The 24,737-nt window shown below is 43.0% G+C and overlaps 1 protein-coding gene across 1 annotated transcript in view; it reads right to left on the bottom strand.

The window, feature by feature from the left end:
- Positions 1-1,426, bottom strand: part of LOC130368838 (disintegrin and metalloproteinase domain-containing protein 10-like) — a 76,171-nt gene extending 74,745 nt beyond the window's left edge. The window contains exon 1 of the mRNA XM_056573139.1: positions 1,305-1,426. Coding sequence (XP_056429114.1) covers positions 1,305-1,308 — 4 coding nt within the window. The 5' untranslated portion in view covers positions 1,309-1,426. The remainder of the gene's footprint in view (positions 1-1,304) is intronic.
- Between the last annotated feature and the right edge of the window lie 23,311 nt (positions 1,427-24,737).

Raw genomic sequence — 24,737 nt, forward strand, 5'->3', positions numbered from 1 at the left:
TATTTCAAACAGTTATATTAACCCCCTTGGTGCCTTACACAGTAGAGTGGGAACATAAGTGGGTTGGGGAAGAGTAGGCAGGTAACCCACATTAGGTAGTTAGGTCAAACCAGTAGTTAGACAGATCCACAGATCCTTTAACATCATTTTAGCTAGTTTATAAAATGGAGTCACAAATTGTGTTAAACATTTTGGGGGTCTTTTTCTCCTTTTACCTCTTGTGAAAATGAAAATTATGGGGCAATACCAGAAAAATATTTTTTTACACAAACATACTTGTGTATTCCCCATCTTTTCTTTTTCATAAGGGTAAAAGGAGCAAAAGCCCCCAATATTTGGGACCCTATTTTTCCCAAATACGGATATAGCTCATATGTGGAAGTAAAGCGATCTGCTAGCGCATAACATAACTCAGGAGTAAGAGCGCACCATGCACATTTGAGGCCTAAATTGGGGATTTGCACAGGGGTGGCTGATAGTTGCCACTAGAGATTCGCCGAATTTTCCCCCAAAATTTTTTTCAGTCCTAATTTATTTGCAGCGAATCTCTATTAAAAACGTCAATTTCTGGCCTACAGAGAGCCGCAATAGGGGTGTAGAACACTTTTGCCTTGTTGTAACACACATATGGAGTGTGCTGTGTTAGTGACAGTATCACATGCAGATTACAGGCATCCCTATAAGAATCACTGCGTCTGGATGTGGCAGCAGGGTCAGGAGACCATATGGCGTCACAATTGAAGAGCTTAAAAATATATTTTTTATGTCATTTTTAATGTATTTTATTTGAATTTACTTGCATTTTTTAAAATCCTTTTTTGAGGACCCACTCTGGTGAACATCGAGCTCCTGCCTCTCAGTAACAATGCCCCCCCCCCGACTGTCTTATCCTGTGTGAAACTGCAAATGTTTCATTTAACCCCTTAAGGACCCATGACGTACCGGTACTGTGGTGACTGCTGATATCGATCAGCAGGCACCTCACACAAATGCCCAGGGGCATTCACACCAGAGATTTGCAACTATTTCAGGTCATATGGGTCTATGGTGACCCAGTGACCCAGAAAATAAAGGGTATTGAGGTTGTCCAAGACACTCACGATCCCCCTGAAGGGATAGGAGTGAGGTGGCAGGGGTGCCACCCCTCCTATCTCTGCTATTGGTCATCTAGAAGCGACGGCCAATAGCAGATCGGGGCGGGGGGGGGGGGGGGGGTTAACTTTCGGTTTCCCCCTTCTGCCCACCCACAATAGGCGGGGCAGAAAGGGAAAACCGAGGAGGACCGGCGCCAAAGGTACACTTACCCATCAGCGGTGGCGGAGCGGACGATCTGTGGCGGTGATTGGCGGGCAGCGATGTTGTGCGGCTGGCTTCCTGGATCCTACGGAAGCTGGTGAGTTGCCTAGCAACATCTGGGAGGGCTACAGTTTGAGACCACTTTACAGTGGTCTCTTAACTGTAGCCCTCCCAGATGTTGCATAACTACAACTCCCAGCATGCCCAGACAGCTGTTTGGGCTTGCTGGGATTTGCAGTTTTGCAACAGCTGGAGGGCTACAGTTTGGAGATCACTGTGCAGTGATTTCTAAACTGTAGCCATTTAGATCTTGCAAAACTACAACTCCTAGCACGCCAACACAGCAGATTGCTGTCTGCGCATGCTGGGATTTGCAGTTTTGCAACATCTGGTGGGCCACAGTTTGGAGATCACTGTGCAGTGGTCTCTAAACTGTAGCCCTCCAGATGTTGCAAAACTGCAAATCCCAGCATGCCCAAATAGCAAACAGCTGTCTCGGCATGCTGGGAGTTGTAGTTGCGTACCTCCAGCTGTTGCATGACTACATCTCCCAGCATGCCCTTTGGCGATCAGTACATGCTGGGAGTTGTAGTTTTGCAACAGCTGGAGGCACACAGGTTGGAAAATATTCAGTTAGGTAATAGAACCTAACTGAAGGTTTTCCAACCAGTGTGCCTCTAGCTGTTGCAAACGTACAACTCCCAGCATTCACGGTCTGTCCGTGCATACTGGGAGTTGTAGTTTTAAAACAGCTGGAGGTTTAACCCCCCCCCCCCCCATGTGAATGTACAGGGTACATTCACTCGGACAAGTTTTCAGTAAGTTTCCTGCTTGAACATTGAACTGCGGCAAATTTTTTGCCGCAGCGCAAACTCCTAGCGGGAAACTCACTGTAAACCTCCGCCAGTGCTAATGTACCCTAAAAAACACTACACTACACTAACACATTAAAGGGTAAAACACTACATATACACCCCCTTACACTGTCCCCCCCCCCCCCCCCCCCCCCAATAAAAATGAAAAACTTATTGTACGGCAGTGTTTCCAAAACGGAGCCTCCAGCTGTTGCAAAACAACAACTCCCAGCATTTCTGGACAGCCACTGACTGTGCAGGCATGCTGGAAGTTTAGCAACAGCTGGAGGCACCCTGTGTGGGAATCACTGGTGTATCCACCCCTATGCAATCCCAAATTTAGTCCTCAAATGCGCATGGCGCTCTCTCACTTCGGAGACCTGTCGTATTTCAAGGATACAGTTTAGGGCATTTTTGGGGTCATTTTCTCCTATTACTCTTCCTAAAAATGTAACATTTTAGTGAAAATATTTTTTTTTTTCCATTTACACATCCAACTTTAACAAAAAGTCGTCAAACACCTGTGGGTTGTTTAGGCTCACTGTACCCCTTGTTACGTTCCTTGAGGGGTGTACTTTCCAAAGTAGTATGTAGGTTTTTTGTTTTTGTTTTTTGCTGTTCTGGCACCATAGGGGCTTCCTAAATGTGACATGCCCCTCAAAAACCATTTCAGCAAAATTTGCTTTCCAAAAGCCAAATATGACTCCTTCTTTTCTGAGCATTGTAGTGCGCCAGCAGAGCACATGACGTCCACACATGGGGTATTTCCATGCTCAGAAAAAATGGGGTTACAAATTTTGGGGGGCATTTTCTCCTATTACCCCTTGTTAAAACAAGGGGTGTTAAGGCTCACTGTACCCCTTGTTACGTTCCTTGAGGGGTGTATTTTCCAAAATAGTATGCCATGTGTGTTTTTCTTTTTGCTGTTCTGGCACCATAGGAGCTTCTTAAATGTGATATGCCCCCCAAAAACAATTTCAGAAAAACTCACTCTCCAAAATCCCACTGTCGCTCCTTTCCTTCTGAGCCCTCTAGTGCACCCCCAAACACTTGACATATGAGGTATTTCCTTACTCGAGAGAAATTGGCTTACACATTTTAGAAAGATTTCTCTCCTTTTACCCCTTGCAAAAATTCAAAAACTGGGTCCACAAGAACATGCCAGTGTAAAAAATGAAGATTTTAAATTTTCTCCTTCAATTTGCTGCTATTCCTGTGAAACACCTAAAGGGTTAACAAACCCTTTGAATGTAATTTTGAATACTTTGAGGGGTGCAGTTTTTATAATGGGGTCATTTATGGGGAATTTCTAATATGAAGGCCCTTCAAATGCACTTCAAAACTGAACTGGTCCCTGAAAAATTTCGATTTTAAAAATTTTGTGAAAAAATTGCTGCTATACTTTGAAGACCTCTGATGTCTTCCAAAAGTAAAAACATGTCAACTTTACAATGCAAACATAAAGCAGACATATTGTATATGTGACTCAATGTATAATTTTTTTGGAATATTCATTTTCCTTATAAGCAGAGAGCTTCAAAGTAAAAAAAAATGCAACATTTTAAATTTTTTCATGAAATGTTTGAATTTTTCACCAAGAAATGATGCAAGTATCGACAAAATTTTGCCACTAACATAAAGTAGAATATGTTACGAAAAAACAATCTTGGAATCAGAATGAAAGGTAAAAGCATCCCAGAGTTATAAATGCTTAAAGTGACAGTGGTCAGATGTGTAAAAAATGGCCGGGTCCTACACTGAAAATTGGCTGGGTCCTTAACCCCTTAAGGACGCAGGGTTTTTCCGTTTTTGCATTTTCATTTTTTCCTCACCACCTTCTAAAAATCATAATGCTTTAAATTTTGCACAAAAAATTCCATATTATGGCTTATTTTTTGCACCACCAATTCTACTTTGCAGTGACATTAGTTATTTTATCAAAAAATCCACGGCGAAACAGAAAAAAAATAAATTGTGGGACAAAATTGAAGAAAAAATTTAATTTTGTAACTTTTGGGGGCTCTTGTTTCTACACAGTGCATTTTTTTGTAAAAATAATAACTTATCTGTAGGTCCATACGATTAAAATGATATCCTACTTATATACATTGGATATTGTCGTACTTCGAAAAAAAATCATAACTACATGCAGGAAAATGTATGCATTAAAAATTCTCATCTTCTAACTACTATAACTTTTAATTTTTCCGCGTACGGGCTGGTATGAAGATTCATTTTTTGCGCCGCGTTCTGAAGTTTTAATCGGTACAATTTTTGTATTGATCGGACTTTTTGATCGCTTTTTATAAATTTTTTCACGATATAGAAAGTGACCAAAAATACGCTATTTTGGACTTTCGAAGTTTTTTTGCGCATACGCCATTGACCGTGCGGTTTAATTAACAATATATTTTTATAGTTCGGACATTTCCACACGTGGCGATACCACATATGTTTATTTTTATTTACACAGTTTTTTTTATGGGAAAAGGGGGGTGATTCAAGCTTTTATTAGGGAAAGGGTTAAATGACCTTTGTTAACTTTTTTTTCACTTTTTTTGCAGTGTTATAGCTTCCATAGTGGGCTATAACACTGCACTGATCTTTTTCCCTGATCCCTGCAAAGCCATAGCTTTGCATGGATCAGCGATATAGGGGCTGGATTGCTCAAGCCTGTAGCTCAGGCTTGGAGCAATCAAACACCGATTGGACGCGACGGAGCAAGGTAACGGGGTCTCCGCTCGCGTCCTAGCTGATCGGAACATCGCGATTTTATCGCAATGTTACGATCAGCCCGACTGAGCTGCCAGGAAGCGTTTACTTTCATTTTTAGATGCGGCAATCAAGTTTGATCGCCGCATCTAAAGGGTTAATAGCGCACGGCACAAAGATCTGTGCCACGCGCTATTAGCCCAGGGTCCTGGCTATCGTTAGCAGCCGGGACCGGCTCTGTGTGATGTGGGGTCACGCCCTTCGTCCTGAAGGATTTAAGGGGTTAATCAGTCATGGTTCATTGTTATCGCTCCAGCCTGTTTCATTGGATTCTTGTGGTAATTTCAGAGGTAATATAGGAGGACGGCTAGAGAGGAGTACATTTTTAAAAAATTTGATTCGTCCGATTTCATTAGCTCATCTCTATTGAGGACCCATTGGAGGGCAAGTCTGGTGCTAGCAGCCGCAGTAATTGCAGTGTATAATTGTCTGCAGTGAAAAAGCTCGCAAGTGTTAAAGGGGTAGTCCAGTGGTGAAAAACTTATCCCCTATCCTAAGGATAGGGGATAAGTTTGAGATTGCGGGGGGTCCGACCGCTGGGGCCCCCTGCGATCTCTCTGTACGGGGGCAAGGCTCTCCGGCAGCGGCAGCCGACATGCCCCCTCAATACATCTCTATGGCAGAGCCGGAGATTGCCGAAGGCAGCGCTTCGGCTCTGCCATAGAGTTGTATTGAGGGGGCGTGTCGGACGCCGCTTCGTGCGGAGGTCAACACGCCCCCTTCCCGCGGGCTGTTGGGGCTCCGTACAGGAGATCGCAGGGGGCCCCAGCGGTCGGACCCCCCGCAATCTCAAACTTATCCCCTATCCTTAGGATAGGGTATAAGTTGTTCACCACTGGGTTCACCACTGAACTACTCCTTTAAGGCTAACCTGTTAGCCTGGATTTGTGGGAGGAGTGGGAGGCTTCTCACGCCGCGGGTTCTTCACTGACAGCCGATCAGCTGACTAGTCCAGTCAGCTGACCGGACGCACAGAGCGATCCGCCAGCAAGAGCAGGTAAGTGGCCAGGACTGATCGGGGGTAGCGCAGCATTGTATTCCCCCGCTCCGGAGGTAAGCCAGAGTCTGATGGAAACCCTCGATCAGCCTGGCCCTGGTTACTTACATATTTTGCAACTTCAGTAAGTAGCCAGATCGGGTAACGCCATCAGTATGTAAGGCAGCAGGAGGATGCCAGCTCAGGCCACGCTACCTAGTTTCAGGGGGATGCCAGCTCAGGCCACGCTACAATACTCTTCATATGGTCATGGGGGGGGAGGGGTGCTGGATCTGTCCTAGGTTGGATTGCAGGGAGGTTCTTCCAATGAGAAGTTAGTTTCTACATCAATGTCAATGATTCGTACTCTGATTGGTCCCCGGTTATTAGTGGTGTACCCCAAGGTTCAGTACTGGGCCCGCTGTTGTTTAATTTATTTATCAATGATATAGAGGATGGTATTAACAGCTCTGTTTCTATCTTTGCAGATGACACCAAGCTTTGTAGCACGGTACAGTCTATAGAGGATGTGCATAAGTTACAGGATGACTTGGATAGACTAAGTGTCTGGGCATCCACTTGGCAAATGAGGTTCAATGTGGATAAATGTAAAGTTATGCATCTGGGTACTAATAACCTGCATGCATCGTATGTCTTAGGGGGGATTAAACTGTCAGAGTCACTGGTAGAGAAGGATCTGGGTGTACTTGTAGATCACAGACTACAGAATAGCATGCAATGTCAGGCTGCTGCTTCCAAAGCCGGCAGGAAATTGTCATGTATCAAAAGAGGCATGGACTCAAGGGACAGGGACATAATACTCCCACTTTATAAAGCATTGGTACGGCCTCACCTGGAATATGCTGTTCAGTTTTGGGCACCTGTCCATAAAAGGGACACTGCGGAGTTGGAAAGGGTGCAGAGACGCGCGACTAAACTAATATGGGGCATGGATCATCTTAGCTATGAGGAGCGATTAAAGGAGTTACAATTGTTTAGTCTTGAGAAGAGACGTTTAAGGGGGGATATGATGAACGTATATAAGTATATTAATGGCCCATACAAAAAATATGGAGAAAAACTGTTCCAGGTTAAACCCCCCCAAAGGACGAGGGGGCATTCCCTCCGTCTGGAGAAGAAAAAGTTTAGTCTCAAGGGGCGACACGCCTTCTTTACCGTTAGAACTGTGAATTTATGGAACGGTCTACCTCAGGAACTGGTCACAGCAGGAACAATTAACAGCTTTAAAACAGGATTAGATACATTCCTGGAACAAAATAACATTAATGCTTATGAAGAAATATAAAATCCCATCCCTTCCCCAATATCGCGCCACACCCCTACCCCTTAATTCCCTGGTTGAACTTGATGGACATATGTCTTTTTTCGACCGTACTAACTATGTAACTATGTAACTATGTAACACGCTCCTGGTCACAGACTTCCACCCCCTACCCCCCCCCCCCCCTCCTAGTGTGGCTGGAAGAAAAGAGGGAAATTCTTGAGGTCATGTAGGATATCATCTTAAGCATAGGTATTATTAGTGGGGCCACATAACATGTCATCTCACTCGGGGATGCCCCTCCCCCTCCCTCCCCCTATCTTCCTCCTCTCTGGGTACGTTGTTTTCTTCATTCTATCTATAGGACACTCTGCACATCACGCACAGGTAGAGATCATACAGAATTCTTATGCAGTTTCAGCCGGTTCATCTCCTACATGCATTGTCTGCCCAGTTACCCCGGCATCAAAGAGTTAAAGATAAATATATAAATTATATATATATATATATATATATATATATATATATATATGTATATTATCTCCAGTTTCCGCTTACTTTCTGTGGTGTGTCTTCTACTAACATCTGGTTTGTTATGTTCTTGCATATAGTTGAGAAACATGGAATTTGGTGCAGGCTATCATTACTGGTTTTATTGCAGGTTCATCTTCTGTCAGTTATTGATCAGCTTAGCGTCTAGGCCAATCATAGACTCTAAACAGTGTTCATTATTGCAGTGGTATCGGTATCTACGGTGTTATTCTATTCAAATATATTTAGTGATAGTTTAACCCGATAACGACCATGGACGAGTATAGACGTCCAGGTTGGCGGGCGTTCCCGCACCTGGACGTCTATACTCGTCCATTATTCTCGTGGGTGCTGCCCAGTGCACCCACGAGATCGCGGCAGGGACTCGGCTGTATCACACAGCCGGGACCCTGCTGCACTGCCAGGACCGAAGTAAACTTCGGTCCTGGGAGTTTTAACCCTTACAGCCGCGGTCGGAAGTGACCGCGGGCTGTAAGTGTTATGACAGAGGGAGGGAGCTCCCTCTGTCACTCCTGCAGCACCCCGCATCGCGATCGCGGGGTGCTGTGTGTGTCCGCGGCTGGCCGGGGCCTGCCGCACTGCCGGGAGTGAAGTTCACTTCACTCCCGACAGTTTAACCCTTACAGCCGCGGTCAGAAGTGACCGCGCGCTTAAGGAGATCTGACAGAGGGAGGGGGCACCCTCTGTCTCCTCTGCAGCACCCCGCAGCGCGATCGCGGGGTGCTGCTTCATACCTGGGCAGCCAGGGGTCCTACAAAGACCCCCAGGTCTGCCCTGGGTATTGCCTGAAAGGACGTGGCAGAGGCACGTCCTAATATGCTGCCTGCTAGTGAAAACTGGCAGGCAGCATATAACTGCAATGCTTTGGAATACTAAGTATTCCAAAGCATTAAAAAGTGTAAAAATAATGTAATATGTTGCGGATGTCCACCATGTGATCCTACACATTATGCAGCAGTCACGTTAATGAGCTCGCTGCTGCAGCTGGGTAGCTTTGTGTGTCCACTCATAGCGGCGGATTTCCCACCGGCAGTCATGAGCAGACACACTGAGCTACCCAGCCGCAGCAGTGATGGATATATTCGCCATGAGCGGGTGCTTATTCCCACAACATGGCGGATATATCCATCAGGAGCCTTAACTGTCACAGACAGACGCATTATACTGCCAGCCGACCAAGGACTAATCAGAGTGGTCCCTGGCCCAGCCAATAACTTGTAGGGGTGCAGTATATAAATGGGGTCACTTGTGGGGTTGGGGGTACTGTTCTGTCCTGAAAGCCAAATGGCGCTCCTCTCCTTCTGAGTCCTACCACGCGGCCAAGGAACCATATATGGCCAAAGTGGGGGTATTTCCGAACATGGGACAAGCAGCTAAATAAAATATAGGGTGCATAGTTTTCAATATCAGAAGTGATGTACAAAAAATATGCCCCCCAAATGATGCATTTGTGAAAAATTGCTAATTTTGAATTTTTAACACTGACTTTGTAATAATTCCTGCCAAAAAACTATGGTGTTAAAATACTCACGGTACCCCCTAGCGAATACCTTGAGGGGTCTAGTTTTTAAAATGGGGTCATTTGGGGGGGTGTTCCTATGTTCTACTACCTTTTAATTTCTGCAAACCTTGCATAGCACACAAAAAAAGATGTACTTTTCAAATTTTCAAAATTTTCAAAATTTCAAGTTAAATTGTTAGGCTTCTAACTAATTTAAAATGTTAATTAAAAACAAAAAAATTACGTCAAAATAAAGTAGACATCTGAAAGTATAAGTTTCATAAACTATTTGGTCAGTATGTATAAATATATGCAACCTATTAGTGTTAAAATAGCAAAAAATCTTAATTTTTTGTAAAAATTTAATGATTTCTTGCATTATAAAAAAAAACTACAAATGATATCGGCTTACTTTTACTATGTACATGAAGGACAACTTGTGACAAAAAAACAATGTCAGAATTTTCGTGATTGGCTAAACGTTACCAGAGTTATTCTCTAATAAAGACAGACATCCCCGATTTGAAAAAACAGGCCTGGTCTTTCAGGGGCATACAGGTTTATTTGTATTGGTCCTTAAGGGGTTAAAGATAGAATTTCATCACGTTATTTCATTTGTAGGTCACATTGTGGGTCCGTTGGTCGGTTCCAGTGTATAGAATTCTTCTCTGTCAGTGTCATTTCATACATACATCTAACGTTTTGGGTATGTGGTTGGTTGTCTTAGTAATAGGCTTTCATCATGATTAGAGTTGATCATGTTCTGTTCTGTCATAGATTCTTATAGTTGGTCTGTTAGGAAGAGTTAGCATCAGATTTCGGCATCACCTTTACAGTCTACGCAATCATTTTTGTCTTACCTTTTGGTACGTAGATTTTTTAAGTGAAGTTCTTTTTGTTCTGTTGTCTTACAGATTTCATAGTTCGGGTCTATCAGGAGACATCAGCATCAGATTCGGCATCACCATCACAGTCAACGTCATTGTTTTCATCTTACCTATCGGGTACGTGGTCTGGTGGTTGTACTAATATACAGACTTGGTTTAGGTTGAATTCTTTGTTATTTCACTTCCAGACCTGTACAGTTGGGCCAGTCAAGTAGCCTCAACATCAGAATTCTACATTATCATCATTATTTGTCATCTCATGTTCTGGTACGTGGTTTAGTTATGGTTAGAAGTAGGTTTTATTTGGGCTGAATTTCATTACATGGGTTTAAATTTCAGATTTATACAGCCAAGCCTGTTTGGTGGCGTCAGCACCTGAAGTCCGCATTTTTCGTAATTTTCCAACGATCATTGTCATCTCACGATTGGTATGTGCTGATTGGAGGAGTTGAGTACATATATATCCTTCTGTATTGTATTAGGCATCAAGAACCAATAATTAAACCTACTATAGTCAATAGAGGTTATACAGTATTGGTTATAGTTATTAATATATGGTTATGTTATTGTTTTAGCTTCGGGTTGTGCAGCTTCATCTTATCCCCCGGGTAAGGTATCCTTGGTGTTTTATCTTTGATAATCGCCTCTTGAACCCAACACGCGCGATTATCTCATGGATTTCAGTGCACTACAGTCACGGTTATAATTACACACCCTGTCCAGGGGTACAGGGTGTAGCATTGGGGTAGATCGTGGGTAGCTGTCACACCCCCTCCCATAGGCTTGCATTGAGGGGGCGGAGCGTGACGTTACACGGGGCGGAGCCGTGACATCACCATACTCCGGCCCCGTGACATCACCATACTCCGGCCCAGATCACTGGGGGTCCCCAGCAGCAGGAACCCCGCGATCAGACCTCTTATCCCCTATCCTAAGCGAAGGCTGGGTTCACATCACGTTTTTGCCATAGGCTTGCATTGAGGGGGCGGAGAGTGATGTTACACGGGGCGGAGCCGTGACATTACAATACTCCGACCCCGTGATCGGCAGTCATCAGACCCGGAACGAACATGCTCCGGGGACTGATGGTAACGGGGTGCTGCGTAAAAGATCACTGGGGGTCCCCAGCGGCAGGACCCCGCGATCAGACCTCTTATCCCCATCCTTTGGATAGGGGATAAGATGTCTTAGTGCCGGAGTACCCCTTTAACAGGAAGCGAAGGCTGGGTTCACATCACGTTTTTGCCATACTGTTTTCAATCAGTTTTTCTAAAGAAAACCGTATGGCAAAAAAAAACGGATAGAACAGTATGGGAAAAAGTAAGCCGTATGCGTTTTTAAACCGTATACTGTTTTTAAAAGTGCATACAGTTCTGTCCGTTTTTTTAAATAAAAAAAAACATATGTTTTTGAAAATGTTGTCCATTTTTAACAGGAGGGGTGTTGGGTGGGGACTTTAAGTTGCAAATGCGCATGTGCAAAGTAAAAACCGTTTACGGTTTCCCGTATGGAACTGTATACATGTGCGTTTCCCATTGACGTCCATGTTAAAAAAAAATTATGCGGTTGAAGTACGGTTTTTACGTGGTTGACCGCGATTTTGTCTCCGGTTTAAAAAGACCATGCTTTTGTCTCCGGTTTAAAAACTGTACTGCAACTGCACACGTTTTTTTTAACATGGATGTCAATGGGAAATGCACATGTATACGGTTTCATACGGGAAACCGTATACGTTTTTTACTTTGCACTTGCGCATTTGCATCCTTAAGTCCCCACCCAACACCTCTCCCATTAAAAATGGACAAAATTTTCAAAAACATATGTTTTTTTTTATTTTTATAAAAACGGACAGAACTCTAACGCATAATGATAAAAATGCCTAAAAATGCATATGGTTTACTTTTTCCCATACTGTTCCATCTGTTTTTTTTGTTATACGGTTTTCTTTAGAAAAACTGATTGAAAACAGTATGGAAAAAACGTGATGTGAACCCAGCCTTACTCTGTCAGAATTTATCATGTCCTTCAGTATCTATCGAGATATTATCTGTACGGTCAAACCTGAGAGGAGAGAAGAATTAGATCAATGCCTATATAAGATCACAGAGTTCTATCATAAGTATGGGGGGTCACACATTTTATGACTGCCATGAATCCTTTTCCGCTAAAGCAGCAGCCGTTCTAAGTCAGTTCAATTATGTTGTTAGTTAGGCAGTAGTGGATACAGAGATTTATTGTAACCATTTTGCGGGCCTCAAAGCTCCGTAATGCACTAGATGCCAGTCCAGCACCCATTCGACAGAATGGTGTCACTTGGTAAACTCAGATATATCAGCTAGTCAGTCTAGTATGTCAGGTTTTAGCCAACCAAAGAGTGACAAAGTATCGGGTTTAGTGGACAAGTTGGGGCGACTTATTCGTTTTCTGGGGAAATCGCTGATTTGCAACAATTATAATTACACAGCATGTAACTATGGCCAGTGCAGGTTGTTGCATATCTGCACAATTTATTTCAGGAAACACCCTAAAACTGCCTGTGGTGGTTGTAGAGTTCCTGGGCTTGTTTTTGCAGGACCATCCTGATCAATGTTTCGTCCAATTTCTACTTAATGGTTTTCAGTTTGGATGTCATATTGGTTTGGTGGCTCTTCCGGAGGTAACTCATGAATTTAGGAACCTGTTGTCAGCCTCTGCAGACCCAGATACTGTATCTACACTAATCCAGACAGAATTAGACAAGGGGTTTATCATAGGTCCCTTTTCGAGGCCCCCATATGATACGTGGAGGGTGAACCCTATCAGTCTTGTTACTGGAAAATTTTCCAATAAAAAAGATTAATTTATGACTTGTCCGCACCATATTCTTCTCAAATGCTCAGTCGTAATTCCCTCATACCTGCAGAAGAATTTGCATTGAAATACGCTTCAATCGATAGTGCTATTACCAGGGCCGTTTGAAGGAATTTGGGGGCCCCAAGCGAAATGGACATGGAGCCCCCCCCCCCCTGATGTTCACGAATGTCACGCTCTAGGGCCGGAGTCAGGACGTAGTAACCCCCACATTAGGTGCAGCAGAGTTCCCCCCACATTAGGTGCAGCTGAGTTCCCCCCCCACATTAGGTGCAGCAGAGTTCCCTCCACATTAGGTGCAGCAGAGTTCCCCCCACATTATGTGCAGCAGAGTTTCCCCCCACATTAGGTTGGCAGTGTTCCCCCAACATTAGGCTGGCAGTGTTCCCCCCACATTAGGTGCAGCAGAGTTCCCCCCACATTAGGTGCAGAGTTCCCCCCACATTAGGTAGGCAGTGTTCCCCTCACATTATGTGCATCATAGTTCTCCCCACATTAGGTTAGCAGTGTTCCCCCCACATTAGGTGCAGCATAGTTCTCCCCACATTAGATGCAGCATAGTTCTCCCCACATTAGGTTAGCAGTGTTCCCCCCACATTAGGTGCAGCATAGTTCTCCCCACATTAGGTTGGCAGTGTTCCCCCCACATTTGGTGCAGCATAGTTCTCTCCACATTAGGTTGGCAGTGTTCCCCCCACATTAGGTGCAGCATAGTTCTCCCCACATTAGGTTAGCAGTGTTCCCCCCACATTAGGAGCAGCATAGTTCTCCCCACATTAGGTTGGCAGTGTTCCCCCCACATTAGGTGCAGCATAATTCTCCCCACATTAGGCTGGCAGTGTTCCCCCCACATTAGGTGCAGAATAGTTCTCTCCACATTAGGCTGGCAGTGTTCTCCCCACATTATGTGCACCATATTTCTCCCCACATTAGGTAGGCAGTGTTCCCCCACATTAGGTGGGGCATAGTTCTCCCCACATTAGGCTGGCAGAGTCCCCCCCCCCCACATTAGATGCAGCATAGTTCTCCTCACATTAGGCTGGCAGTGTTCCCCACAGACATACAGCCTCCAGTCATATACAGTGTATGGCTGGAGGCTGGATGCCTGTGTACTGCCCCACTTCAGTGCTCCGACCAACGTTCCTCCCGTCCGGCCATAGCATTAGTTCCGGGACCGGAAAAGCGGTGGTCGGAACACCGAAGATGACGTGCCGCTGGTCACTTACCAAGCTGGCCAGCGCAAGTCTTTCTCCTCCTCGATGCTCCGGTCTTCTGCACCTCCATTGCTATGGGAGCACGCACGGGACGTCAGTTTTTAAACTTATCGCGGGGCCACAGAGAGTTAATGGAGGCATACCTGTGTCCCAAAAACATATTTCAGGCCACAGGGATGTCCTTAGTAGTGATGGGGTGAATTGCCCCGTCGCTACAGGACGGGCAAGCACTGGCTCTGCTCAGAGCCCCTGGCCAGCTCAGGGCCCCAAGCAATTGCTTGGTTTGCCTGTCCTGTAGTGACGGGCCTGGCTATTACCATTATCCTCAACATGGGGCAAGGCCCTCTGCTTGCTAAAGCTGACATATCAGATGCGTTCAAGTTCTTGCCTATACAGTCTCAGCTTTGGAAGTGGCATGGTATTAAATGGTATAACATGTATTACTTTGCCATAAAATTGATATTTGGGGCCAGGAGTAGCCTTTGTCTGTTCAACAGATTTGCTGATGCATTGCATTGGATATTAGAGAACAGGTTCTCATGTGGTCATGTAATTCATTACATTGACGATTTTTTGCTCATCGAGCCTGCGAACAAGCCTCCTAGAGACCTAGATATCCTGCTAGCAGTCTGTTGCCAGTTGGCAGTTCCTGTCTCTCCTAGGAAAGTAGAAGGTCCTACAAAAGTCATCACATTCCTAGGTGGGGTGATGGATTCGCAAAAAATGGAAGGAAGATTGCCATTGGATAAGCTTGAGAGGGTCAGAGCGGCGATCCACAAGTTAAAGAACAATCCCCACATACCTAAAAAGGAGCTGCAGTCTGAATTTTGCAATGCGCATTATTCCGCAAGGCCGTACGTTTATTTCTCGGCTATTAGAACTTTTACCGACAGCACCTGAACAGAATATTATTATTCAATTAGATCAGCAAGCATTAGCTGACTTGAAAATGTGGGAATTGTTCTTGCGCAATTGGAATGGTATCTCTTTTTTTATTCCTAAAATATGTGACCAATCCCCCATAGTTTTTTCTGATGCCTCCCCAGTCTTGGGGTTCGCAGCTATTTGGGACGAACAATGGTTGGCTAGTCCATGGCCCCCAGTGGATAGTCAGATGTCAGGAATTCAGCACTGTTTGAGTTATACCCAATGGTAGCGGCTGGTCAGGTTTGGGGCCATAACTGGAAGAAATCCACGGTGCTATTTGTATCTGATAATGCGGCCATAGTGGAAGTGCTATTGAGAGGTAGATCTAAATGTCTTCAGATCATGTCTTTTGCCAGGAAGTTAGTCTGCTTGTCATTATATCACAATTTCAATTTTACATGCGCACATATAAATGGTATACAGAATATAGCAGCAGATGGTCTATCTAGAAGGAATTTTTCACTTTTCTTTCAGGTGATGTCAGAGGCAGAGCTAGCAGGGGCCCAGATCCCAGCATTACATTCATTGATTCTCCATTAGTGGAACATTGGCAAGTAGCTAAACGACTTGTCATCAATTCATCATCTCCTAATACGCAGAAAGTTTATAATTCAGCCTGGAAAGTGTTCCAGAAATTCCAGCAGGATTTTCCAGAAGAGGATGTTAGATCTGTAGCATTTGTTTTGGCTTTCATCAGGTTTTGCCATACTAACTTACATTTAACCCCTTGGGGACGGAGCCCATTATAACTCTAAGGATGGGAGCATTTTTTGCAATTCTGACCGCTGTCAATTTAAGCATTACTTTTACTTTTCATTCTGATTCCGAGATAGTTTTTTCGTGACATATTCTACTTTATGTTAGTTTATACATTTTTGTCGATACTTGCATCATTTCTTGGTGAAAAATTCAAAAATTTTGCATTTTTCTAACTTTGAAGCTTTCTGCTTGTAATGAAAATAGACATTCCAAATAAATTATATATTGATTCACATATACAATATGTCTACTTTATATTTGCATCACAAAGTTGACATGTTTTTACTTTTGGAAGACATCAGAGGTCTTCAAAATTCAGCAGCAATTTTCACATTTTTCACAAAATTTTCAAAATCGGAATTTTTAAGGGCCTTCATATTAGAAATACCCCACAAATGACCCCATTATAAAAACTGCACCCCTCAAAATATTCAAAATGACATTCAGAAAGTTTGTTAACCCTTTAGGTGTTTCACAGGAATAGCAGCAAAGTGAAGGAGAAAATTCAAAATCATTTTTTACACTCGCATGTTCTTGTAGACCCCGTTTTTGAATTTTTAAGAGGGGGACTAGGAGAAAAAGCCCCCCAAAATTTGTAACCCAATTTCTCTCAAGTAAGGAAATACCTCATATGTGTATGTAAAGTGTTTGGCGGGCGCAGTAGAGGGCTCAGAAGGGAAGGAGCGACAATGGGATTTTGGAGAGTGAGTTTTTCTCAAATGGTTTTTGGGGGGCATGTCACATTTAGGAAGCCCCTATGGTGCCAGAACAGCAAAAAACTCCCCACATGGCATACTATTTTAGAAACTGCACCCCCTCAAGACACGTAACAAGGGGTCCAGTGAGCCTTAACACCCCACAGGTGTTTTTGGCGACTTTTCGTTAAAGTCAGATGTAGGGAGTTGTAGTTTTGCAACAGCTGTAGGCACACTGGTGGGGAACCACTGAGTTAGGAAACAGACTCTAGCACAGTGATTCCAACCAGTGTGCCTCCAGCTGTTGCAAAACTACAACTTCCAACATGTACGGTCTGTCAGTGCATTCTGGGAGTTGTAGTTTTAAAGGGTGTTGGAAAGGGTGCAGAGACGCGCGACTAAACTAATATGGGGAATGGAACATCTTAGCTATGAGGAGCGATTAAAGGAGTTACAATTGTTTAGTCTTGAGAAGAGACGTTTAAGGGGGGATATGATAAACGTATATAAGTATATTAATGGCCCATACAAAAAATATGGAGAAAAACTGTTCCAGGTTAAACCCCCCCAAAGGACGAGGGGGCACTCCCTCCGTCTGGAGAAGAAAAAGTTTAGTCTCAAGGGGCGACACGCCTTCTTTGCCATGAGAACTGTGAACTTATGGAACAGTCTACCTCAGGAACTGGTCACAGCAGGAACAATTAACAGCTTTAAAACAGGATTAGATACATTCCTGGAACAAAATAAGATTAATGCTTATGAAGAAATATAAAATCTCATCCCTTCCCCAATATCGCGCCACACCCCTACCCCTTAATTCCCTGGTTGAACTTGATGGACATATGTCTTTTTTCGACCGTACTAACTATGTAACTATGTAACAGCTTGAGGCACATGGGTTGGAATCACTGAGTTAGGTAACAGACTCTAGCTCAGTGTTTCCCAACCAGTGTGCCTACAGCTGTTGCAAAACTACAATTTCCAGCATGGCCAAACAGTCAGGGAGGCTGGGTGTGTATTTCTGCAATATCTGGCCCTTCCGATGTTTCAGAACTACAACTCCCAGCATGCCTGGACAGTCTGGGAATGCTAGAAGTTGTAGTTATGCAACAACTGGGGAAGAACAGTTTGAAGACTGCTAAGTAGTGGTCTCCAAACTTTAGCCCTCCAGATGTTGCAAAACTACAACTCCAAGCATGCCCAGACTGTCCAGGCATGCTGGGAGTTGTAGTTCTGCAACATATGAAGGGCCAGATATTGCAGAACTACACGCCCAGCATCCCTGACTGTCATGGCATGCTGCTAATTGTACTTTTGCAACATCTGGAGGGCTACAGTTTGGAGACCACCGTATAGTGGTCTCCAAGCTGTGCCACTTCAGATGGTGCAAAACTACGACTCTCAGCATACCCAGACAGTCAGTGCATTGTGAAAGTTGTAGTTTTGCAACATCTGGAGGACCACAGTTTAGAGACCACTACACAGTGGCCTCCAAACTGTGGCCCTCCAGATGTTGCAAAACTACAACTCTCAGCATGCCCAGACAGCCTTTGGCTGTGTGGGCATGCTGGGAGTTGTAGTTTTGCAGTTTTTAGAAGGCCACAGAGAAGATCACTTACCGCGATCTTCACTGCAGCCTTCTGCACGCCGCACTTTCTGGCCGCACTCCTCCTGCTGCTGTCAATGCCGCCACTCCTCAAGGATGCCGCCTTCGCCGCCTCCGTCGGTCCGGTAAGCCGGGCAATGCTAAGGTATATCCATACGCCCTCCGTCCCCAACAGGTTAGCTCACAATACTATCAAGATCTATTTGGCAGGCATACATCACCATTTGTAACGGACCCAGACAGAGACTCTTTATTCTCTTCCCGGATGGTCAAGGCGGCTTTAAAAGGTATTTTGAAAGGGGAAGTCCCAAAAGGTCCAACCTGACAGCCTATTTCAGATGATCAATTTAGGAAGCTTTCAGATGTGTTAGACAATGTGGGAGCATAAAGCTAGGAGTGGCTGTAGTGATAAAGCTTGTACTCGTATCTTAAAATCGAGCTGGTGGTCCACCGCCAGGCGAGCTACCAACTGTTCCAGACCCTGCCTCTAACACCACTCTTCCAACACCACCTACCACACCACTCTCCTCATCACTACTTGCCCGCCTAAGGAAGGAAGCAGGGGATATCTCTTCCACTTTTTGGCTGGGCAGTAGCTGCTGACTGTCCTCTAGTAGATAGTCCTGACTAAAAAGTGGAGCTGAACCCACAGCATAGGATACTTCTATGGGGGAGGGTGCTGCATAGGACAGAGGCAATTGGTGGACAGGGACTGCTCCCAGGCCATGCCAACTCATGGTGGTGTCTGCTACTCGCCCCTAGTCTGCTGCGACCTCTGCCTGTGCCTGTTGACTTTAGGTCTCTGCCACTCCTCTGTACACATCCTGGCACTTTTCTGCCTGACATACTTAGTGCGTATATAAGGGGAGGACAATACTCTTCACTACGCTTAAAACAGTATTTGTCTAGAACAGCAGCAGGTGTGTACTTTTGGCTGTCCTTTCACTGTAACTAGGCACTTAGGACTATAACAGGAACAAAATGGTACACCACGTAGATGTACGTAGGGGGTATGCACTTATGAGGGGAGTACAATACGCTTCACTACGCTTAAAACAATATTTGTCTAAAACAGCAGCAGGTGTGCACTTTTGGCTTGCCTTTCACAGTAACTAGGTCCTTAGGACTATAACAGGAACAAAATGATACACCACGTAGATGTACGTACATGGTATGCACTTAAGACTTTAACAGGAATAAAATGGTACACCACCTATGTACACACAGGTTACACTTAATAGAGGACAATATGCTCCCCTACGCAACCTGTATTAGGCACTAATAGCAGGTGAGTATGGATTTTAGTGCTCTGCTCACCCTAACTGGCTGGCTACTATTAGCTTTTCAGCTGTTGTACACACCAGTGCTGCAGCACACAGTCGCTGTTTACTACACGCAAAATTGCCCTTTCTCTCTCAGTCTCTCTCCCTTCCCTATCAGTTCTATGCTGGATTTGGGCTTGAGGTGAATTGTTGCTATAAAAATGCTTTTCTGTGTAACACACACTGCTCTCTGTCCCTCTCTTTCTGCAACATAACGCTGAAGAGACTGGCTGCAAGATGGCTGCCGATTTTATAGGGCTGTGATATCATAGGGGTGGCTGGCTGTTGATAGGCTGCATGCTGCATGTGATTCAGGGTCATCCTGCATTACCGTGTTCCCACCTTCCCAGCGTTCGTTGCCCCATGTCCTGACATGTGTAGCCACCATCTTAGATGTCCTGGACGCTGGACCGCTCTAAATGGAGTTTATTGAAGCCATTCGTGCAATCGAATCGCGGTGATAATTGGATTCATTGCAAAGCAAAATTTTCCTGTAATTCATAACTCATTCGGATTCATCAGATTGGATTTGCTCATCCCTGCTTGCCACGCTTCTGACATAAACGCAAAAAAAAAAACACCCACATTTGACCCTATTTTGGAAATAACACCCCTCAAGGAATGTAATAAGGGGTGCAGTGAGCATTTACACCATATAGGTGTCTGAATGATTTTTGGAACATTGGTCCGTGAAAATCTAAAATAATTTTTTTCATTTACACAGCCCACTGTTCCAGCGCCAGTGGAGTTTAAATGATTACTGCACCCCTTGTTACATTTTGTGAGGGGTATAGTTTCCAAAATAGGGTCACATGTGAGGGGTTCTGGGTCACATGTGAGGGGTTCTGGCACCATGGGGGCTTTGTAAACGCACACTGCCCCCGACTTCAATTCCAGCCAAATTCTCTCTCTAAAAGCCAAATTTTGCTCCTTCTCTTCTGAGCTTTGTAGTGCGCCCACAGAGCACTTTACCTCCACATATGGGGTATTCCCATACTCAGAATAAATGTGGTTACAAATATTGGGGTGCATTTTCTCCTATTACCCCTTGTGAAATGAAAAATTTGGAGAAAAACCAGCATTTTAATGAAAAACTCTTCCAGTATTATCCGATGCTGTATGCTCCAGAGGAAGTTCTTTTCTTTTTGAATTTCTTTTCTGTCTGACCACAGTGCTCTATTCTGACACTTCTGTCTGTCTCAGGAACTGTCAAGAGCAGGAGCAAATCCCCATAGCAAACATATCCTGTTATTTACAGTTCATGAGACAGACAGAGGTGACAGCAGAGAGCACTGTGGTCAGACAGAAAATAAATTTAAAAAGAAAAGAACTTCCATTTTTAATAGAAGTCATTTACAAATCTGTTGAACTTTCTGGCACCAGTTGATTTAAAAAAAATATATGTTTTTCATAGGAGTACCCCTTTAAGGGATTAAAGCTGAAGTACAGTTTCCTGCATTTCTAAAGTTATATAGGTAAGCATTTCTGTAAAAGAAGTAAACTGCTCAGTGCTAAATACAATATACAATGTTTCTTCTAATACTAACATAATTGACATTATTCAAGCAAAACTAACATTAAAAACTACCGCTACAAACTAGTACATAACTTATTTGTGCCATACTTAAAGGTTTTCTTAAAATTAAAAAAATATATACATGCCAGACTGTTGCTCAGTAGGCTTGTCCTAGCACACACTACCAACATAAAGTATTTGTTTAAAACAAAAACAAAAAAAAACATTAATAGACATCCTGAATCCTACTTACAGACCTACTTACAAAGTTTGACAGAGCATTGTTTACAAGACCTCAGATATAGAGTAAAAATATTCTTACCTATGAGAAAAAGGCAGACGGGTATGAGAAACTCTACAGCGTAGTGAACTGACAGCATTGTGTGAGCTTGTAGTGTGGTGTGCTCAGAGGACTTTACTCCAGGTGAGAAGGAAGTGCATTACCAAGCCCTCAAATGCACATGTATGGACTCGCTTGATTTCTACAACAAGTTATTTCTTCACTAGTCATATGTTAGTAGAATACTAAATTATTTTGTTTTCATGAAAATGACTTTGTATTTTGATTGTGCCCTTGGAGTTTTAATTGTACATTTTAAATGTATTGGTCGTGGAGGAAACGACCAACAAAAGTAAGGAGCAAAAGAAGTAAGATGAAGAAGAGAGAGGAGGCAGAAAAAAAGTGGGGGCCCTTAAGCCCCGAGGGGAAGGGGATGCAAGTGTTTTTCATGTGCATTAGGTCATTAATCTAGAAAGCCACAGAGACAGGAGAGGTTCTGTTCTCTTCCAAAAGAGAGGGGTGCATGATCCAGCTGTCATGCCATGAAAGTTGAGGATGAACCTTTGTGTGATCTCCCTTTGAGTTTGATATGTAAAACGGAAAAACTAAATCTACCCTGGGAGCCTATGGTTGACAGATGGCACTGTTTGCCGATATGGTTGCATCTGTTGGAGATATACATCAGAAATTACTCCTGACATACATGTCCAACAAACACTGGGTAAAAATAACCCTAGCTGTTGTCTGATAAGTCCTTTGTATCCCCTCAAGGACACAGCCTTTTTTGGCCTTAAAGGGGTGGAAAACTTTTTCCGGTGGAAAACTTTTTTTTTTTTAATGAACTGGTGCCAGAAAGTTAAACAGATTTGTAAATCACTTCTATTAAAAAATCTTTATCCTTCCAGTACTTTTTAGCAGCTGTATGCTACAGAGGAAATTCGGTTCTTTAAAAAAAAATTTGTCTTGTCCACAGTGCTCTCTGCTGACACCTGATGCCCGTATCAGGGACTGTCCAGAGCAGAAGAAAATCCCCACTGCAAACCTATGCTGCTCTGGACAGTTCCTGACACGGACAGAGGTGTCAGTAGAGAGCACTGTGGACAAGACAAAAAAGAAATTCAAAAAGAACAGAATTTCCTTGGTAGCATACATCTGCTAAAAATTACAGGAAGGGTAAAGATTTTTTTAATAGAAGTAATTCACAAATCTGTTTAACTTTCTGGCACCAGTTCATAAAAAAAAAAAAAAGTTTTCCACCGGAGTACCCCTTTAAGGCCAAAAAAGGCTGTGTCCTTGAGGGGTTACAAAGGACTTATCAGACAACAGCGTTTCTTTACCCAGCGTTTTGCTTTAAAGGGGTACTCTGGTGGAGAACCATTTTTAAAAATCAACTGGTGCCAGAAAGTTAAACAGATTTGTAAATTACTTCTATTTAAAAATCTTAATCCTTTCAATAATTATCAGCTGCTGTATACCACAGAGGATACTCTCTATCTATCTCTTCTCTATCGGACCACAGTACTCTCTACTGACACCTCTGTCTGTGTCAGGAACTGTCTAGAGCAGTAAAGGTTTGCTAAGGGGTTTTGCTACTACTCTGGACAGTTTTTGACATGGACAGAGATGTCAGCAGAGAGCACTGTGGTTAAACAGAAAAGAAACAAAAAAAATGTCCTCTGTAGTATACAATTCTATGCTATTGCACAGGATTTTATTTAAATACAAGATGCTCCTATTATGATTTTAACCCCTTAAGGACCAAGCTTTCTGTTTTTGCACTTTCATTTTTTCCTCCTTACATTTAAAAAATCATAACCCTTTCAATTTTGCACCTAAAAATCCATATGATGGTTTATTTTTTGCGCCACCAATTCTACTTTGTAATAACATCAGTCATATTACCCAAAAAAATAAATAATTGTGCAACAAAATTGAAGAAAATTTTGTAACTTTTTGGGGCTTCCATTTCTACGCAGTACATTTTTCGTTTTTCCGGTTTAAATGGTCGTTAACCAGTTAAACCCCTTTTACTAACTCAGCAGCAAAATAATGTATAGGTACAATATCCAGAAAAACTTTGAAACGTAAAGCATGACATAGCCAAACATGTTGTCATGCGGTGATAGCCAATTAGAATACAGAATAGTATATAACAGTTAATAATATCTCTTCCTCTTCTTTTGCTGCTCAGCAGTCATTACAGATGAGTATTTCCTTTGTCCTTATATTTCCTATGTTTTCACAGTTTTATATATTTACATATATATAAAATATATATATATATATATATATATATATATATATATATAATATGTGTTTTTTCACTAAGTGGCTCTTTCCATTATTAAAGAATTTCCTTTATAAATATATAAAACTCAATGGGGGGGGGACATGTATCATTAGATGTCTATTGTAGACACAGATCTATACGAAAAATATGACCACTCGGGAACCTCTAAAATGTAACTTTTATTAACCAAAAAATATAAATGAAAAAAGGTAGAAAAAATCCAAAAAAGTATCAAAAATATCAAATATTAAAATAGCGCCAACAGTTCACACATTCGTGTTAGTGCTGTGCTCAAAAAGTCCAAAGCGCCACAGTTCCTCTGCAATTATTAGACTCGGTAAATCCTGTTACCATCATATATAGGATCATGAATGTCAGTCTTATACACACTATGTTACTGTCCATCTGCGTTAATAGACATCTAATCCAGTGGATGAAACAGAGATAGTATTGGATGGCACTTCATAACCTAGGAAATACAGTCCATGAGTTCAAAGCACTAGTGTGTAGGTAAATATATTGGATCTTCTGTGACCACTGCATATCATAGCATAAATAATTCCTTGCAGCAGTTTACAAGCACATTTCCATATCCACCGCAATATAGTATGTCATGTGTTCACTTAGTGGTCAGCGATGTCCAATAGCATCCCAAACACATTCACATTCTCCAGTTAGGCACCTGCAGATATATCTAATTTATAACTCTTTATGATAGCAGTTATAATAACTCTTAATGGTAGCAGTTATTCCGACTTGTCAGGTCTACCAACTTTACTGCATCCAATGTCTGCTACTCCTATATGGACGTATTATGTACCGCACATATTTTTAACCATCCTTAGTGCGTTTTATGGATTTATTCCATTGATATGGATATAAGTTCACATTTACACAGGTGTTATACCGAACTGGTGCGTTGTCTTAAAGTTTCCAACAATAAGTATTGCCTAGGACTTATAGACTAATATTGACATCAGCCGCATAGTCTTCATGCACAATTAGCTATCTATATCATAGCCACATTATTCATACTTGTTATTATTTTAGGCTTAATGTTTGTAAAAAAGATCATAATCTGCATCAAGTCCTCCCATATCCACAGTACTTTATATTGACTATGCTGTGGTCACACTTAACTTTGTCATTCCTCAATGC

This window comes from Hyla sarda, chromosome 1 (genome assembly GCF_029499605.1).
Source record: "Hyla sarda isolate aHylSar1 chromosome 1, aHylSar1.hap1, whole genome shotgun sequence".
NCBI lineage: Eukaryota > Metazoa > Chordata > Amphibia > Anura > Hylidae > Hyla > Hyla sarda.